General features: G+C 38.7%; 1 protein-coding gene across 1 annotated transcript in view; it reads right to left on the minus strand.

Annotated features, from left to right (window-relative positions):
• Positions 1-20,248, minus strand: part of DYNC2H1 (dynein cytoplasmic 2 heavy chain 1) — a 180,898-nt gene extending 160,650 nt beyond the window's left edge. The window contains exons 1-19 of the mRNA XM_074153785.1: positions 20,054-20,248; positions 15,714-15,884; positions 14,719-14,854; positions 14,271-14,389; positions 13,515-13,659; positions 12,468-12,700; positions 12,079-12,213; positions 11,868-11,981; positions 11,561-11,672; positions 11,269-11,393; positions 9,865-10,040; positions 8,288-8,483; positions 6,999-7,094; positions 5,027-5,179; positions 4,818-4,916; positions 2,967-3,106; positions 2,648-2,876; positions 2,064-2,191; positions 710-825 (exon numbers count right to left, since the gene is read on the minus strand). Of these exons, the coding sequence (XP_074009886.1) occupies positions 710-825; positions 2,064-2,191; positions 2,648-2,876; positions 2,967-3,106; positions 4,818-4,916; positions 5,027-5,179; positions 6,999-7,094; positions 8,288-8,483; positions 9,865-10,040; positions 11,269-11,393; positions 11,561-11,672; positions 11,868-11,981; positions 12,079-12,213; positions 12,468-12,700; positions 13,515-13,659; positions 14,271-14,389; positions 14,719-14,854; positions 15,714-15,884; positions 20,054-20,248 (2,818 nt within the window). The remainder of the gene's footprint in view (positions 1-709; positions 826-2,063; positions 2,192-2,647; positions 2,877-2,966; positions 3,107-4,817; positions 4,917-5,026; positions 5,180-6,998; positions 7,095-8,287; positions 8,484-9,864; positions 10,041-11,268; positions 11,394-11,560; positions 11,673-11,867; positions 11,982-12,078; positions 12,214-12,467; positions 12,701-13,514; positions 13,660-14,270; positions 14,390-14,718; positions 14,855-15,713; positions 15,885-20,053) is intronic.
• Positions 20,249-20,977: the final 729 nt, after the last annotated feature.

Here is a 20,977-nt window from a genome sequence, read left to right on the forward strand (position 1 = left end):
GTACTGAGAAAGGAGCGATACAATTCCGGGAAATAATACATCTTCCAGGAAACTATTCATCTTTCAGGCTATGGAAATAATTCACTTTCTGCACAACCCCCGTCCTGTGTTTCCTGTGCTGATTGTTACATTTCAAGCACAAAGCCCCGGTATTTCTCATCATCTACATCTTATTCCATTTTGTCTACCTGTTCTAGATATAGATAGATCACCTGAAAATAGAGAAATACTTTGCACCCTTTAACGCTCTGTGTTTTGACAGTCTAAGTGGCAAGTAACTCTGTGGAATAAGACTAGATTATTTAAGACTCCTCATGAAGTATTTCCATTTGTGAAAGAAAAATCTAGTATTTTTTAATTACAACATTTCATGATGCCTCCTTCAGTTACCCTCAAACATCTAAGAAATTTTCCTCCCTCAAATGACAACAAAATTTTCCTCCAGACAAAGGAAACAGACAAAATGGTGTTCATATGTATTCTTTTACATCTGGAACAGGTATGGTCAAAACAAGTGAATGGGAAAGATGCACATGCACATCAACGGGTCTTAGGTTAGGCCCGTAGTGAAAAATTAGTAACAGACTGCTTTCTCTGCACTGCAATTTCTGCAGCTCACTATAATCTTTCTTTAAAAGAGTATTTACATTAACACAGATGTCCACAAGTACAACAGAAACAAAAAATACTATTCATTAAAATTATTTACCTTGAATAGATTTTCTCAAAGATATGACAAGAACATCATACAACTTCTGGATGAAATCATCAATTACAGTTTTGACAGGGTTGCAATTAACAGTTAAACAATCTATCCTGATGGTGCTTCAAGACAAAAGATTAAAAAAATAGCAAATATTCAGTAGTATACTTATATGTCAATATCTCTACGACTTATGCACACCTATTGTTTACCTTGATTTTGTAGTCTAATAAGAAAAAAATTCCCTTATATTTCTACAAATAAAAGACATAGCTTACTAGGAAAATTATTCATAGTATTGAAATATTTATAACCATTATGCATATATATGCAGTTTATGGGGACTACGGTCTAATGCTCTGTTCCAAATAGTTAGAAAATTGCTTGATTTTATATAACCAATGTCACTAAATTCAAAAGGACTATTTCTATACTCAGAAAAGTATTTTAATTATTTGTACAGCCACGTCTTTAAATCTCTAATGTCCATGAGAATTTACTAACCCAGGCTTCAATATTCCTAAGAACATAAGAAAAGCCATACTGAGTCATTTCAAGTCCCTATATCTAATATCTCACAGTGACCATAAGTAGATGCCTAAAGACTAAGAAAAAGGGCTACCTTATTTGGTACCTTCCTCAACACCAATTCTTTTCAACTCATGGCACTTCATCGCCACATGTGGTTTCCAGCGATAAGAGACATCAGCCAATTTGTCTTCTATTCACCCCAGTCTGCCCTTGAACTGATGAAAATCTTTACTGCTCAGAATATCACTTAGCCAATAAGTTCTACCAGTCCATTCTCCTATATGAAATGTCACCTCTTTTCACTTGTACTGAACATGATTCCCAGCAGTTCAAGAACTCTAACCTTGCAATACACTAAATTCCATGTGAATATAAGTATGAATAAAAGCCTACGCTAGCATATTTTAATCTATAAATTATAAGAGGTAATTAAGTGTTTCAATATAGGAATTATTTCATGTATAAACATTTACTAATTCTGTTCCTGTCACATACACTCCACACGTACAGTACTTAGCTAAATGAATTGTTAAAATATCACCATGTTTTGTAGTATTTCAGAATCAGCCCTTAATTTTAAGGGGGTTTCCCATCATATCAAAGGAAGACATTAAAAGTTTATACAGAAGGCTGTGCAGAAAAAAGGGAAGAAGTATCTAAAACTAAAACCAAAACACAAAAATCCAAACATCTAAAAATTACAGCAATATGTTAAAAACACTTGAAATTCTATCTGTATCTCCACATAAAAAGAATATTTCTACTTTACTATACCTTTAAAGTATCTGATAGAATACATTAGTCAAACAAAAGAATAGTTACACTTTACCTTGGAAGACGTTCTGCTTCTTTCCCTCTCACTTTTAATGCTTTGAAGTTTTTTTCCCAGTCCTGCTTGCTAGAAAGACATGTCTCCACCAGAGCTTCCATATCTACTTGGCCAATTACGATCCATTCCTTTTCAACATTAATTTTGATTTCATGGAAAAGAAATATTTTCCAGACTAAAAAAATCTGTTTCTCAATGATATTAAAATACTTTAATAATGTTTTCAAGCTACATTATCTTTAACCTTTGTGCTCCTTCAATTACCTACAGATTTTCTTAGAGCAAAAATCAGGAGGTACAAAATGGTTTGACATATTCACGTATTTCAGGATAACCAAAACAGATTTGGAACAAGAGAAAAAAGACAGCTATAATACCAAGGTTTCAATGGGAACTGTACATATTCTTTAGGCTAGATGTGTGCTTAAGTGGTTGACTTAACACGGATGAACTTACTAAGATTTTGCCTATATGCCCTGTAGAAAAGGACAATAAAGCACAAATGTCATTTCTCAGTTACTTCTAGAATGTCTGAAGCCTAAGATGATACAAAACTAAAAAAAAAAAAAAGATATTGAAAATACCTTGAATTGGTTAGAAACTTCTGCCAGCCTTCTAAACAAATCCTCTGCTTTACTGAAAGCAGTCAGAAATCCATTTGCGTTTCTTTCGGTCATAACAGAGAATATAGACTCTTCTTCTGCTTCACTTACTCCCCTAAACTGATTTGGGATGGAGATGAATCTCTTCATTTCTCTGTAATATCTAGCTCGTACTTCTTCAAAAGGAGGTCTGAATTGCAACCGGCCTTGCCTAAAAAGTGAAACAAATCATACAAAAACTAGTATTTGTATGTAATCTCAGCCAGAATATTTTCTTAATAGAAAAAAAATAATATCTTACTTGAATGTTAGATCAATAGTTATTTCTGGTAAATTCTCATTGAGTGCTTCTAAACCCATTTGATACTGATGCTCCAGAGCTTTGTAAAGTTGATGATTCCAGTGTTGTCTCCAAGCTTTCATATCACATGACTTGAAACCCTAAAATATAATGATGTTTATTTTTATTTTATTTTATTTTATTCCTCAAACCGTAATTATAAACTGAAACTGAGCACAGTACAATGCCTGAAGACGAGGATCTTAGTAAAATTCAAAAAAGTATGACACCACTGGAACAGGCTCCCCAGGGAAGCAGTCATGGCATCAAGCCTGTCAGAGATCAAGAAGCATCTGGACGACGTTCTTAGTCATATGCTTTAGTTTCAAGTCGTCCCGCGAGGAGCAGGGAGGTGGACTCTATGATCCTTGTGGGTCCCTGCCAACTCAAGAGAGTCTATGATTCTATGACTAGTTTGAATATTTAGAACATCTAGAGCTACTACATTTATTTCAAATTAATATAAGAACAAAAAAATTCTATCCAAATCACACCAGTCTCTATGGCAGCTCAGTATAACAACCTCACTGACGTTCATCGCCCATTGGTTTATGATAAGGTTCTTCAAGGTTACTACAAAATGCACAGGACTCTGATAGAAATAAGACACAGAGCTGGCTGAATTAGAGATCTAAACATGTACCACACCTTTCATTTTGTTATGCCATGTAAGTTACCTTTTAAACTGTATTTCAGAAAGGTCTTGTGTGTTTCCGCAGATCAATATTAACTAACAAGTAGATATAAGAATTTATCTTAAAGAACTCAGATTTTCATTGGAATCTGCTACATTGCACTGTAAGAATGTATAAAGCTGGATCATACACTTAAGTCTGTAAATGGTCACTTGTGAGCCATCCAGGGATTTTCAGAAGGGCAACACAAGTTAAAAAATAAATTAGAAACTTCTTTCAGCTTAACAGTTTATTTATTTTTACAGTTTATTTATTTTATATATTTTTATTTATTTATTTTACAGTTCCATTATTTAATTGGATAGAGATTTTCAGGCAGGGCTTTGGAAGCAGTCCAAGGTTGCTGCAGGAAACTACACAGTTAATGTCTGCCCTTCAATTCGAGGCTGCCCAGACGAACTCTTCCAACAGAAAGATTCAAGAGATTAAGAAAGCTTGAAATTGTCTCAAGCAAGCCTTAAGACAATTATAAATAGGGTTTTTAAAGAAAATATGTAAAATCCTGATGACAACAGCAGTAAGACTATACCATCTTGTAATTTTGGATGGTGAAAACAGGATACACCTGGTTAAGTTTCACAGAAGCAGCCTCATAGTACTCGGGACTGGTGAGGCCCCACCTTGAGTACTGTGTCTTTCCAACCTAGATAATTCCATTCTAAAAGTTGACAGTTAATAAGTGAACAAATAATAGTGTGTTTTTTTCATTATTTCAGGTAGAAATGCATTTTAACTCTAAATTTCATACATTTGTTCTATTCTGCCTCGGGATCACTCATATCTGTACCAATTTCTTTATTTTACCTTGCGTTAATGGCTCAGACACGACTGATCTATATGACCTATGGTTTTCCCATTTTTTCACCTAACCCCTGTCATCTGACCAAGTGTCATTCTTCTCCCATTACTAGTATGACATAAAAAAGATTATCTTCATCGTCCTCATCTGAGATTTTACCTCACACCTGTCAGCAACTAGTATACAATCAGTTTTCCTGAGCTAGCTAATAACTCCTTAATCAAAATTAATTCCGTCATGCTATGTCTGAGTCTTAAATCTTGAGTACTGTTGAAAAGTCAAATGTTCACAGTTTGCAGTATGATAATGAAATCCTGCCTGTGACTCGAGGCTGGCAAAACCAGTTCGGAGCTCCTGGAGTCCATCTTTCCAACGCTGCTGCTGCCGAAGTAGATCAATATTCATGAGCGATATAACCTGTTAAAAGAGTTTTAAAGGATAATAAACATATTAATCATCACGTAAATTAAAGGAAGGGGAAAGTAAGCTATAAGAGATGTGATTTTAATTTCACCTGGAAAATATACCTTTTCAATGAAGTTTGTGTGCCACTTTCTTAGTTTTCTATTCTCAGTGGAAAGCCGTTCAGCAGCAGCTTGCAGTTTTTGGATATAAGCTTCCAATTCTCTAGGATTATCCCATGTTATTTGAGCTTTTCCTCCAGGACCAGATTTTGAATGCTTGAAAAACATACAAACTTTGTAAGATTTAATGACAAATACAGTCTACCAGCAAGCATACAGGAAGTGATAATATGAGAAAGATGGTTTTACTCCTAGTAAAAAACGGAGGACCTCCCTCTCACTACTGCACTAGAGACATAATAATCCAGCAAATCACAGACATATGGGCATATCATTATAGCTACATCAACACACTGGGGAGGACTAATGCCAGACTCTTAACAGATTTTTAAATGAATCCATCGATGTTTAGACTCCTGCCCCACACACATAAGCAGACACCTTAAGCTAAGAGGACACCTTAAACTCCTCCTTTCCTCTTTGTCCTGCACAGACCAAAAACCAAAATGTCATACTAATAATTGCTATCCAACTTCACCTGTTTATCACAAAATATTTTTTTAAATTACACTGTAAAATTCCACTGACTCATGAGCAGCTTTGGGGATTTCCATTTCTCTGGGCTTTTTATCAAGGTTCTGGGGGTTTTATGCATTTTGCTAAGTTTAGAGTAGAAAATCAGAACACAAAAGCATCTGAAGTTCCACAACTGGATCTATTCCTAAAAGATGTAGGGCAGAAATCGTGTCAGTTAAGAGAATATGTTGTGCCTTTGAACACTTCTGCACCATCACTGTTTTAGGGTCTGTACACTAAAGGAATCTGTGGCATAATCTGCAGCCAGCCCAAGGAAAATTTAAGATACAGTTTAGGAACTTTTTCCAGGAAACTTTTGAACCTACAGTTTGGTCTGGCCTCTCCACCATTTTGTGTGAAATAATCCCAACCCCAACATCCCTTCTACTATCAGCCTGATTCTTGTACCCTGTCTTGTAAAATGGTTCTCAGGGGTGAGTTTCGAACCATTTCTGTAATGCTTGCTCTGGAGACATTACTCTCTTGCGCAATACAGAGTTTATGGCCATGTCATAATTCTCCAGCCATTCTCACATTGTAAAAGCGCTGAAAGAAGGTAAAGTGCTTCAAACTGATCAAAACTAGTAAACTGAAATTCATGATATACAACATGCTTCTGCAGACATAAAATAGAAATATGGTGTTAAAAAATTGTAGATTGTAGTGTAATTTTTAAGTTCGATTTGTCCCTTCAAAGCAGAAAAATGAAAATAAATAAATAAATTCCTCCAGTTCAAATTCCTTAAAATAAAAATCTAGAACTTCTTTAAGTATAGTGAACATTCTAGCAATTATAAAAAAAAAATCTTCTCAGAGCAACTATGTTATGTCTGAACACCAAGCCACTGTAACAAACTGCACGCATAAGTCAATAATCAGGTAGATTCAGAGATTCTTTTGTTCTTAATCTAGAAGAGAAACTACCTACTTTCAACCTGCCCAAAACATGAATTAGAAATACTCAAGAGGATTACAAAATCCACAGGGAGTTATTAACAGTTAAACAGTGAAATACTAATTTATCTCCAGAATAAAGCATATTCCATTTTTACTAACATAGACAAAAATAATATTGTTTAGAACCATTAAAACAGCAGTTATATTCCCAACTATTAAGGAATTGACCCCATTGTGGCTCATGCATAAATTCAAACAGTAAAAATAATTCTTGAGAGACCATATTACACTAATATCCATAGTAAAAAGGAGTAAGCAGTTGTTTAAATGACAACATTCAAAAAAAGGCCCACTGATTTCAATAAATGCTAATTAAATGGATGGTGTTGCTTGTATGGGAAGGCTACAGTTAAAAAAGTCCAGCATTAAACACAGAAAAAGCAGCACAGAATATGCACAGATACCACTGAAATTTAAAATACAGAGAAAGGAATTCTTTCACCTTAATTATCTGTTCAAATGCTAGAGCAGACTTTAACATCATTGGCTTCTGACTCTGAATCATTTGTTGATCAATAGAATTATAAAAATGCGCCACCTGCAAAAATGGAGAGATTAAATTTACAATAATAGATAAAAATATTTATATGGCAATAAATGTAATGCAGGATATTTCTGAAAGTATTGCCCAACCAATACCATTAAGAAATGAGAATTAACTATAATAGTAAAATGTTTACAAAAATAAGGTACATATGCAATGCTAATGTGATCCTATCTTCTTCTAGTGACAAATTCCAGTAGCAAAGACGACTGCTACTTACACATCTGAGGTGATCATACTTCATCTTAAGTGAAATAAATTCAGTCTCAGATTTATTGTAAGTGGAACAGTTCCACTATTTTATGCAAATGTAGGCATCTAGTGCCATTTCAGAAGCCATCAAGTATCCATGACATCCACCAGGATATGGCACAAGACCTAAAATAGATCTATTTACTTCCACATTGACAGCTGGAGTAAGAGGGATAACCTACAACTTGGTTTAATTGTCCACATATACACATCTAGTGCCTTTTGAGATGACTAAGATTTCTACCCAAGTCAGTGATGCAGGTGCATGGGTATCTTGTAGGTTTTGTGTCATCTCTGCCTTAGCTGGGCAGGTATCTCAGACCCCAATGACACCTCATGTGAAACTGAACTGACCCTGTGTAACTACGTCAGAACTTTAACCAATACGGATATCTTTATTCTTGCCTCTTACTGTAACAGAAGAAAACCTGACATGGTCTTTCAAAAGAAATATAAGCCAAATAAAAACTTATGTAGCACTGGGTCCTGTCAAAAAACAACTCCCCAAAAAAACAAACACACATTTCCATTAAAATACTTATTAAAATATTGTCATTTGAAAACTAGCAACAGTGAGGACAAGCTGGTCCATTTTATGAAATTCACCTTCAGTTATAATTATCAGAAAGCGAGACTAAAACCAGGACATCAATAAATTACTTGTCATATTTTTGTATATTCATACAGTACTTCACATGGCTTTAATACTATAATTCATTTGGTTTCAAAAGAAAACACATTCCGAAATTGTAAAGCATTTATTTTTTTCTCTTTTAAGGACTTAGCTAATTTGTTCAAGAAACAAGTTACTTTCATACAGACAAACACAGCAAAAAGCTCAACCACACAGTCAGAAAAGATAATAGTCTAGAAAAGTTCTAGTACTAAAGCTGGGAAGTCAGTACAGGAAGTTACTATGACATTTAATCTTATACCTGTTTGAGGATGACCGCCTGCTTACAGAACTTCTGTGCAGTGTTTGCAACGTGCTGTATTTTAGCTGGTATAGCAAAACCAAGTGCTGATAGCTGACGGACTTCTCTTAGGAGAGTTACCAAACGATCTGAATAAAGTATGTTTAATGTTCCAAAAACGTGATCCAACTCCATTACTGGACTATTAGCTTGGATGCTAAACCAAAATCAGATTAAACATATTATCGAATATAATTTGATATTGATCCTTTCTTAGGTGCATTTTATAATAATATAATGAACAATTCTAAAAAGCTTGATGTCATTCTATTACATTCTTCTACGTTTATTAACATTTTCATTTACTCAGAAATTATTCTAGTAATTCTTTTCATTCAAAGCCAGTGAAGACAAAAAGAAATTAATAATGCCTATTGGTTTTGCTCAAAAAGGTTTTCTGGCTTGTTACGATACTTAACATGTACCTCACAGCTAGACAGCATTTCTCAAATACACTGGACCTATCCTACTCCCTCCAGCCGGCACTTTACGGGCCCCAGCCTTCAGCACTGCAAAGGGGGAGAAATTCTCCAAGGGAACCAATCCAAGAATCAGGACTCGGATCAGTGGAATGTTTTGGTATACACAATCAGATGCTAATAAGAACATCAGCTTATCTTTAGATTTTACTCCATTATTTTTTTTCCTAATGTCATAATGCTTCTACCACAATCCTTCTAGGCTTCTTTCATAAAAACTCAGCTTTACTCATTTTTTCATTTTTTCCTCATCTTTTTTTAGTTTCCATACCCATTGCATTCCCCTTTGCAGTGTGCTACCTCTTTTCTTTTCCTTTTAATTAATCTCTTCCTATCTTTCAAAATTTCACACTAGCAAAATTTTATGGTACTAATAAATTAGATGGTTGTTATATATTGGAGTGCTGCACTTGTTTATTTGTTATATTTGAGTGTTTTTCATAAAATAAAAGTCTACACAGAAGTATCAACTCCTGTATCCTCTGAAACTGTGGACAAGCACTTTTTTCAAAGAAAGTTTGCAACACACAGAGGTGCAAAAAGAAGCTATGTGGCCAACCAATTAAAAAAATTGTTAAAATATATTTTAATATCCCATAAAGTAATTTCATTGTTTTGGGGAACACAATTCATGAGGTATAAATTTATTTTCTTACCCTTCTACCATCTGCTCTATTTACATTGCAGAAGTTCTTGTGAATAGCAATTCATTTGTTACTCTACATGTCATCTGTATAACACAGATAATCTCATCTGGTTTCTAGATATTATCACTATATAGATTACAATGGACAGCAAGTACGAGCAACAAGCAAACAAAACATGTCTTCTATTCCAGGTGTTACTAGAAACTGAAAGATTAGCTATTAACATTGTCCTGTATACTTCAACTTACCAACCAAGCCTGACAGGATGATGAAATGATAATAAACTCTTCCATTTTGTTTCTCCACTCATTCTCAATTCTGTACATTTTTTTATTTCCTTCATCAAGTTCTACTGAATTAACCCACACTACAGATTTCAGCACAAACATTATTTAAACAAGAATGTATTTACCAAAGTCCTGACTTGGGATTTGATAACTCTGACTGGATGTTCCTAGACCAATCATCAAATTGCTCTTGTTCATACACTTTTAATTGTTCCAGAAAAGAATCTGCACTTTGATGAAAAGTTTGAAATCCAGATAAGTCAGACAGAAGAGCCTCTGCCAGTTTGATAGCATCATCCACCTTAAACACAATCACAAAGAAAGAAAGCTTAATTTCCCAGTATTCAATCATGAAAGAAAAATCACCACAATAAAAATCAGTATTACAAAACATCCAAGCCGGATTCAAAAACCGATTGGGGAAAAAAAAAAGTGAATCCTGAATTGTGTCCCAGATGTTCAAATTCCAGTTACGGTAAACTGGGTCTGAGTAAGTTGTCCACCACAGATGTATACCACTATTAAAATATTATTCTATTAGAATAGAATCATTTAGGTTGGAAAAGACCCTTAAGATCATCATAGATTCATAGAACTGTCTAGGTTGGAAGGGACCTTTAAGATCATCGAGTCCAACCATCAACCTAACACTGACAAAAACCATCACTTAACCATGTCCCTCAGCACTATGTCTATGCGTCCTTTAAATACCTCCAGGGGTGACAACTCCACCACTTCCCTGGGCAGCCTGTTACAATGTTTGATACCCCTTTCAGTTAAGAAATTTTTCCTCATATCCAATCTAAACCTCCGCTGGTGCCACTTTAGGCCATTTCCTCTTGTCCTATCACCTGTTACCTGGGAGAAGAGACTGACCCCCACCTTGCTACACCCTCCTTTCAGGTAGTTGTAGAGAGAGATAAGGTCTCCCCTCAGCCTCCTTTTCTCCAGGCTAAACAATCCCAGCTCCCTCAGCCGCTCCTCATAAGATTTGTTCTCTAGAATCACATATGTTTTAAACTCATGTTGTTGTAAGAGAACACAGAATCATTTGAAGTTTACTTTTACTACAGTCTCCGTAGTAAATTCCCTGGCAGGCACTGACTCAAAAAAGTACTACCAAGAAATCCCTTTGATTTTAAGGGGACGCTACACAGGTTAATAATAACAAGTTAGAATTAGGATGTCAGGATCTGGCTATCTGTAAATCTTAAATACTATTTTAAAATGCAAACTGAAGGGTAAAATTTAACAAAACACCTCCTCTCAGAATTTTGGTCTTTTTTTTTATTAAAAAAAAAAATAATTAAGTCATAAAAGCAGGCAGTTCAGTGTATTACAATCAGACTGTCTTCTGGGTCAGTTAATAAAATTCAACTTAGCAAGCAGCGCCACTAATAAGGAATCCTGATGCTGTAACTCTTCGGAAGCTCACAATTCTTCTATGGGGAATTCCTCACAGAAATCTCAAATACCAGGTTTTACATTCTGTTATAATACTGTGTCAAAACAGTAATGGAATCTGTTACCTTCAGCTCCAGCTGCCGTACCCATACAATATTATTGACAACTTCAGAAAGGTTTTTGCCTGACAGTGGTCCAGAAACATCACCAGGAACACCATGGCATCGAGTTTCAAATTCGGTCTGATGGTCTAAAACAAGCAAAAGATTCATGCTAAACCAGAAACCTAATAGAACAAGCTTAAAATTATTACTGTAATTATAAAAACATACTAGGGATGCTGATATAATTTTTAAAGTAAATAAAGAATTTTAGTAAAAAACTAACACAAATAAAGATTTTTAAACACAATTTTACCTTTGACATAATCCTGAAGTTTTGCTAGTAATGTTTCCCTTTCAAAAAGCAGTTCTTTGCTTATATTTGGATGCTTTATCAATTCTTTATATTTCTGAAATGTTTGAAGAAGCTGGAATATGAAGTTAAAAAAAGTTACCTCTTTCTCCTGAAAAAAAAATTAAACGTATTCTGACACTACTCGTTAGTACTGTTCATAAGGACTGTCTTTGGTACTAAGTACTTACTCCTTTGCTCTAAACTGACTACTTAAGAATTCAGAAACTTTATCTTTAGGAAAGATTTCAGACTACAAAAATACCCATACCTGCTGAGGGCTGTCCTGAATTTCTGAAATAAATTTCTTCAATTTGCTTGCTATTTTTTGTTCCGCTGGTGCAATAATTCTTTCATACTGACAGACTGCTGCTTTCCATAATGGCTAGAGATAATGAGTTCATATGTTAGTTTAGGACTATTCATATACATGATAAAAAGTTACAGAAAGAATGTGAATAAATTAAAAATAAGCATTATACCTCTGTGTACGGATTATAGTGTACAGGATTTAAGCCAGCAAAGGGTTCGAACACCTGAGCAAGACGTAAAGCATTTTGTTCTCCAGCTGGCAAAAACAATGTAAGTTTTTCATGCAGTGTTCTAACAGTTAGCACCTATAACAGAAAAAAAAAATCTTGTATATCCAACATATTTTCACATAAAACTCACATTTAGAAGCAAAAAGCACAAGCAGTACATCCCATCCTTTTTACATGAATCTTTTGAAAAGCTCAGGCACAAATAGATTATGGAACGCTATCTGAGTCTAAAAAGGCTATAAAAGCATTTTAATTCCTTTTTTTAACTTAAAATAATGTTGTTTAATTCTGTGTCTAATGAAATAAATGTGTATAATTGAAATCTCTACCTCATCAAGACGTTTGCCAAGTTTGGCTAACATTTCAGGGAAATACTTCTCATTTTTCCATGGATGTAGAGTATAACGTTGCCACAGTTGTCCAGTTAGGTACTCACAAGCTGATACCCACTGCTCACAAATCAAGATGCCAGCCTTTAGATTTTCTTTAACACTGTGGAAAGCATCCTCCCACAGATTCAAAGCCGCTAATTTTCTCTGAACATATCTACCTAGCGAGCCACCTAGAACACAAAAAAGCATACAAAAGCAATACGTTAAGTTTGTTCCAAATAATTTCTTTAAACTCTAAACCAAGTTCCAAACACATTTTTAAAAAACTAGTGTGATGTCTTAATTTCAAACCACACAAATGTATCAATAACTTATAGTTTTGATTCAGATTTAAAAAAATTCTTAAATGTCTCGAAGTTAAATGGAGGTTGGTCCAACATCAGAAGCTGATGAATTTGGATTCCGGAATCCACACACAAGCATCTGTCTGTATCAGCAGCTGTTCCCAGCCAGCCTTCCCGCCACGCGTATACACATCTGGCCGCAGAAGACAAACTCAGTGTCTTATCCCTGTCCCAGAACAAGGGACTGCTATTGTGAGAAAGAGAGAAGCAACCTCTCTCCATGTCCTGCTCTCACCTCCACACAGACGGAATCAACTTTCAAATGGGGTTTTTACATAAATAAATTTTCTCCTCTGGGAAAAAGACAAGGAGTCAAACAGAAACAAGACAAATCCAATGCACAGGATTAAAGGTATCCAACTCCATCCTATTACCACAGATGACAACTCCATCTTGTTGTCACAGTTGATTCTGTGATTCTGTTAGCTGTCATATTCCCAGGCATGTGTGAAGGCATCTACCAGAACTGGCTGAATTATTCGATACTATAAGGCAGTATTAATAGATGATAATTAACAGAAGAAAGCACTTAGTGCTGTAGGCTATCTCCAGTGCCTTTAGGAAAAAGGTGGTCTCTGCTCAAGGATTCATTTTACTTTTTCTCAACTGTTTATTTAATAAAGACCACATAAAGGTTTACCTATTACATCCAAGAGATTTTGCATGCGTGGCTGTGGATAAGGATCATGTTCTGTTTGTCTCCACACACCATCAACAGTGTCCCTGGTAGTCTCCACCAAATCCACAACTTCAAATAACGAAAGACTATCCAAGTTGTAATAATCCTAGAAAAAAATATCCTTAAGACAAATACTTTCCAACTAGTATTGTAGAAACATTTACACTTTTCTGAAGCTGGCAATTTCTGTAGTTTCCTGGGGTTTATTGCTTAACAGAATATGTCATAATCCTATCAAAAAGCAAGTATTTGTGTTAGTTTATTCATGTGAAGATTGCATTAATATCTGAAGTGCTATTCGAGCAAGTGCTTTACAGGTACCCAAAACTTTGCATGATAGAGTTCATTATTATCCTCCACATTTTCAGTTTTTTGTTTTATTTGTTTTATAATAATATTTAATATATTTAATAATATTTATTGTTTATTGAGTAGTCAATCTCTAGTTCATAAACGTAGCACACTGATGCATTGCTACAGCAGCTCTTAGGATTCAATGGTAAAATCTGCTCCCAATAAAATGTTGGTTTTGTTCTGCAGCACTGCCACTAGAAACTACATAAATGTCATTTAAAGTAAGATTTTGCCTAAGGAAAACATAACTAGTTATATATTCATATATTTGAAAGACTGTACATATACTGATACATATTTCACAAGAAGAATGTTTTTACTAAGTCTACAAATATATCACTGATCACACAAAAGAAAACATACTTTTGCAATGTCCTCAAAAAGGTCTTTAAAATGAGAAGCTCTCTCTTTACTACACCATTTACTTCCATGATGAGCACATTCTGTCCAGAACTGAAATTCATCTGTTGGTGTAAGTATAGCTGCAAATAAGATCAGAAAATGTTTAAATATGAATTACATGAATGGTCACAAAATATTTTCAGTCAGAACTTACTTTCTAAAGCAAATTTTTACTATATGGTTATATAATTACCCTTCAACTTCTGACTGTGACTAGCTGTACTAACAAGTTCATACAGAGAGACGAGACGAGAGCTGATCGTCACTCATTCCAATATACTCACCACAACCTGTCACATTTCACACTCTTGCAGTCACTGGGATAATGAAGACTGAAAACTCAACCTATAAATCAATGATTTACCCCCAATTGAAAATTAATTATAAAAGACATAACTGCAAAACAAACCTCGCACATCATCTTCACTGAATTTTGTTCCTGTGTAATTAGGATCTGATCTTCTGAGAACAGTACTCAAGCCAGCTTCAAGCTCACTTAAAAGTTTTTGGAGTTTGGGATCAAATGTTTTACTCCATCTCTCATCCTGCAATGAAAATTTAAAAAAATGTGACTCGCATGATAGAAAAATTACTATTTTCCTCCCATTAATCTTAAAAAATCTTAAAAAAAAAAATCAGATTAATAGTATTAAGCCACCACTTGGTGGGACACTGTAATAGCTTATTTTTCGTAAAGTTATGGAAAACCTTATTCTTTTCACTTATCAAACCATAATGATACTGTGCAACTTTTTTAATCACAAATTTAAAAGTCTATTATTGGATTTATAACAGCACTCTAACAACGTGTTCAAGGTTCTTTGTTAATTAATTCTCAAGTTATTTGATTCTGCAAATTGCTAGAATCAAATATTAAAAGTTACTGTGGTTTTCGAAAATTATTTTATTAATGTGGTGACATATAAGAAATTAAAAATATTTAAATGCTGAAATTCTGCTTGCTAGCTTTTGAAACACAGCCATGGTTATGGTTTTTGACAAAAAATCCACAAAGGAAATACGTTCTTTAATGAAACAGAAGGAAAAGCCTAAGAACATTTCAAAAAAGCAAAACTGTGAAAAATGCAGCTGTACAAATTAATCTGGAGTCTAGCACACCTATCTGCCACATATTACAGAAAACATAGTTTGCATTATACTGATCTATGCATTTCAGATAAAATATAACAATATCTAAAACAGGAAAGTACACAAGACCGGAATAACTAGTGGAAAGGAGGTAAGTAGCTACTTACAAACTTACAAACCACCATTCATTATTTCAGCTCTTAAAATATTTTATTTTTAAAACATGAAGTATTTATGTCAAAAGAGTTAACATGCTATGGAATTTTAATGTTTCAGTATAAATTTACAGAACATTTAAATCAGCATATTGCTCACCTTCAGCAATACTGGTGCAAAAACTTGTCGTACTGCTTGATAAAGGGTGTTTATTGGTGAATCTAGCATAGATGACACAAGAATATTAGTATGAAGATTATCTTCAGTAATTACATCAGGTCGCAGCTTAAAGAACACCAACACTTTATCCTTTGACTCAGTAGCTTCAATCTATAAAATCAAAGGAGACAGGATTTGTTCAGAAAACTGTCATTGACTGCATACTATACTAAATTATGTACACCATTTACACAAATTATTTCCATTAAGAAAAAGATTATATAATACCATATTACTCCCTATGGGCTCTGATAACATTCTGGTAGTGTCTGAATCGAGCAGAAAATCAAAACCTGTATTATACTCATTCCTGAGTTGAGAGGAATGTGAAATATATATTCTGACATCAAATACCTAATGCTTTTTTCACTCTAAAATATCTGTAAATATCATAATTACTTATGCTATTTTGCTTTTGAAAATTCCACTTCGCAATTTCTGGAGGCAAAACAGAAACTCCATCTTGTGCCTAAAGAAGCCTAAGCATGAAGCCTATCTTTTGGGTTTGGGGTTTTTTTTTGCATTTTTACACTACATAACTTTGGGAGTACTTTTCTAAATATTCAGTATTGTCCTCCTGAGTCTGGAGATACATAGCTCTACTGCAATTTATAGATTTCTCAAGGACAGAGAAAGACATGCTCCTTTATCAGTAAAATCTTCAAGTTGTGTCATGACTCTTGTTCCCTTTACAGTCCAACTTATGGGTAAAGTTCCAAAAGTTGCCATAAGATCAATTACTGGAAACTATTTGTGGCTGAGGAGAATTCATAAAACAGGAGAACATTATTAAACACTTGACGAAACAACAGCAAAAAGATACCCTAGCTGAAATCCCACACTCTGGGCAATTGTAAACATCCGTGAACTGTTTTCTGCTAAAAGAAGGACAGTAAAAACAGCTTTCAATTTTACTGGACAGTATCAATTTTACTTTCTTATCAGGTCCTTAGCCCAACACCTACAGACATGATTTCGCTGAGACACAGGTACACCGCAGCCCCTATGTGCATCTGATCTTCCACAGCTACTGACTGTGGCTTTGTACATCTGACAGCGGCTCAGCAGCACACCCCAAAACCCAGTACATGTACATGTTTGCTCTTGCATGAATGCAGCGTGCACTAGACTTCATAGACTACCCAGACACACCAGGAGGTATGTAAGTTACTAGTCCACACAGCAGTTCACATGTTAATGACCTGTTACACTAGCCATCAGTGCACAAAAACCCATCACTGACTTAACAGACACCAGCTCCCTGGCCTCACAGCAGAACAATGGGACACACGTTAAGCCTCAGGCTCTGCCTGTACACTCTATGTGACATGCACCACACCGCGTCCTGATCTCGTGGTGACATTCACTGCTCATCACACCCCACGGTACCACTCGGATGAGACACATTGAACACAAACACTCAGAGCAGGATATTTCACAAAATGAACCTCAGATTTGCTCACAGCTGGATGCATTAATCTGCAAAATGCATGAATTGGACAACACCCACTTTGGGACTTGTCAAATATCAGCCAATGTGCCACATTTTGGGCCACCTTTCCTGAATGGACACTAGCAATCCAATCCTTCCAGTCACTTGCATGCACCCTTGCCCAGGAACAACACAGACACAAGACTCCACATGGCATTTGCAGCTGTTCTCCAGGGTGCATTGCATTCACACAGTGACAATATACAGCATGCTAAAACTACACAGAATCATAGAATCGTTAGAGTTGGAAGGGACCTTAAAGATTCATAGATTCATAGATTCATAGATTGGTCCAGGCCGGAAGGGACCTCCAAAGGTCATCTAGTCCGACCTCCCCGCAGTCAGCAGGGACACCCCCAACTAGACCAGGTTGCCCAGGGCCTCGTCGAGCTTCACCTTGAATATCTCAAGGGAAGGGGCCTCAACCACCTCCCTGGGCAACCTGTTCCAGTGTTCCACCACCCTCATGGTAAAGAATTTTTTCCTAATATCCAATCTAAATCTCCCCTTCTCCAACTTAAAACCATTGCCCCTCGTCCTGTCACTGCAGGCCTTTGTAAACAGACTCTCCCCAGCCTTCCTGTAGCCCCCCCTCAGGTACTGGAAGGCTGCTATGAGGTCTCCCCGGAGCCTCCTTTTCTCCAAGCTAAACAACCCCAGCTCCCTCAGTCTGTCCTCATAGGAGAGGTGCTCCAACCCCCTGATCATTTTAGTGGCTCTCCTCTGGACCCGCTCCATCAGGTCCATGTCCTTTCTATATTGAGGGCTCCAGACCTGCACACAGTACTCCAGGTGAGGTCTCACCAGAGCAGAGTAAAGTGGCAGAATCACCTCTCTGGATCTGCTGGCAACACATCTCTTGATGCAGCCCAGGATGTGATTGGCCTTCTGGGCTGCGAGAGCACATTGCCTGCTCATGTCCAGCTTCTCGTCCATCAACACCCCCAAGTCCCTTTCCTCAGGGCTGCTTTCTAACACCTCATCCCCCAACCTGTATTTATAGCCAGGATTGTTCCGGCCCAGGTGCATAACTGCACTTGCTTTTGTTGAACCTCATGAGGTTCAACTGGGCCCACCTCTCCAGCCCGTCCAGGTCCCTCTGAATGACATCCCGTCCCTCTGGCATATCAACAACACCGCACAGCTTGGTGTCATCTGCAAACTTGCTGATGGTGCTCTCAATCCCTCTGTCTATGTCGTTGATAAAAATGTTAAACAGCACTGGTCCCAGGACGGACCCTTGAGGGACACCACTAGTCACTGCTCTCCATCTGGACTTCAAGCCATTGAGTACCACCCTCTGGGTGCGACCATTCAGCCAATTCCTTATCCACCGAACCGTCCACCCATCAAATCCATATCCCTCCAATTTGGCAAGCAGGATGTTGTGAGGAACTGTGTCAAAGGCCTTACAGAAGTCCAGATAGATCACATCCATAGGTCGCCCCTTGTCTACTGACCTAGTCACTTCATCATAGAAGGCCACTAGGTTAGTCAGGCAGGACTTGCCCCTAGTAAAGCCATGTTGGCTGTCCTGAATCATCCCCCTGTCCTCCATGTGCCCAAGCATGGCGTCCAGAAGGATCTGCTCCATGATCTTCCCAGGCACAGAGGTGAGGCTGACAGGTCAGTAGTTCCCAGGGTCCTCCTTTCTTCCCTTTTTAAAAATGGGTGTGATGTTCCCTTTCTTCCAGTCTGCAGGAACTTCACCTGACTGCCATGACTTTTCGAATATCATGGAAAGTAGCTTTGCAAAGATCATCAAGTTCCAACCCCCCTGCCATGGGCAGGGACACCTCCCACTCGAGCAGGTTGCTCAAAGCCCCATCCAGCCTGGTCTTGAACACTTCCAGGGATGGGGCATCCACAACTTCCCTGGGCAACCTGTTCCAGTGCCTCACCACCCTCACAGTAAAGAATTTCTTTCTAGTATCTAATCTAAATCTCCCCTCTTTCAATTTAAAACCATACCTCTCGTCCTATCACTACATTCCCGGATAAAGAGTCTCTCACCGTATCAGCATGGGCACATTCCACTAACAAATATATCACTCAGCTGACCATACGGTCTTCACAGACTGTACTGCATCCAGCTCTGGAGCCCTCAGCACAGGAAAGCCATGGACCTGTTGGAGCGGGTCCAGAGGAGGCCCACAAAAATGATCAGAGGGATGAAGCACCTCTCCTGTGAGGACAGGCTGAAAGAATTGGGGTCGTTCAGCCTGGAGAAGAGAAGGCTCCAGGGAGATATTCTTATAAGCTGAAAGGCCATAATAACGATGGGGACAAACTTTTTAGCAGGGACTTTTGCAAGAGGACAAAGGGTAACAGTTTTAAACTAAAAGAGGGAAGATTTAGACTAGATAGAAGGATGAAATTCTTTACAATGAGGGCGGTGAGAAACTGGTACAGGTTGCCCAGAAAGGTGGTGGATGCCTCATCCCTGGAAACATTCAAGGTCGGATTGGACAGGGCCCTGAGCAGCCTGATCTAGTTGAAGATGTCCCTGCTCATTGCAGGGGGGTTGGACTAGATGACCTTTAAAGGTCCCTTCCAACCCAAACTATTCTATGATTCTGTGATTTTATGACTCTTGGGCCAGGAATTTATGCCGAAGACGCTGAGACCAGCACAGATATTTGCAGCAGCCTCCAAATCAGATACCACGCTTTTATAACTACTAAATCTGCGCCGGACCCCAGGCTCTGCATCCCCACTCACACACGGGGCCGCAATGGACACGCCGGATCCACAGGTGCCTGCTCACACTCCGCTGACACCCCCCTACCTTGTTGGATGCGGTGAGGTGGGTGCCCGAGCGCTGCACGACCAGGACGAACTCGTTGCCGTCGTCCAGGAACGTGGCCAGCTCCGGGCGGGCATGGAGCCCCAGGGCAGCGGGACCCACAGCTGGATCCAGCCCGAAGTAGTTGGCAGCCGTGGCTGAAATAAAGCGCTTCCTCTTGTCTCCCTCCCCGGCCATGTCAGCAGGACGCGGCCCCGCCAGGCGGGATCACGGTGGGGGCGGATGCGGAGCTCCGCGGAGGCACATGGGGGGCTGACGGGAGACGACCCGAGGGGCGGGCGTCTGGAGGGATGGCGGCTCACACCGGGGCACAGGGCGAGGCCCGCGGCCTGCCGGCGTCCCCACGTTGCCAGGACCCGTCACTATGGTGACTGAAAATGGTGGCCCCGGGGCGCTCGCGAGATCGGTCCGGCTGGAGACGGGCGAAGCCCAGCGCCGCCGGGGAAGAGGGCGGCGATCGACGCGCTCGGCAATCGGCAGGCGGAGCCGGGCCAGCCGCGCTCCCTCCCCCGGTCGGTGGCCTGGCGGCGCGCGCCCCCTGCAGGCCGCGGCGGGGCCGGCAGCCCCTGAGGAGCCCGGTGGTCCGGCGGCTGCTCGGGATTCGGCCAGCCGTCCCGCTGGGAGCCATCCAAGCATCCCTTCTGCGTTACGGTGTCACGGACGCCGCAGTACTTGGGGTGCTTCCCCCCCGCCTCCCCGCGCGGTAACGAACTAGCGGTTCCCGGCCTAGCGCTGCTTTCAGTACCACAAGGCGCAGGGGAGCGGCTGCCCCGGCTGTGGGCCCGGTCCCGGGAAGCGGTGGGCGAGCGCCCAGGGCTTCCAGACACCGGCCGGCAGCAGGAGGCGGCCGCGGAGGAACGTCCCCCACTTCAATGACACCCGCCTCCCTCAGGGACAGCCGCCCCT

Source organism: Numenius arquata, chromosome 1 (genome assembly GCF_964106895.1).
Source record: "Numenius arquata chromosome 1, bNumArq3.hap1.1, whole genome shotgun sequence".
Classification (NCBI taxonomy): Eukaryota; Metazoa; Chordata; class Aves; order Charadriiformes; family Scolopacidae; genus Numenius; species Numenius arquata.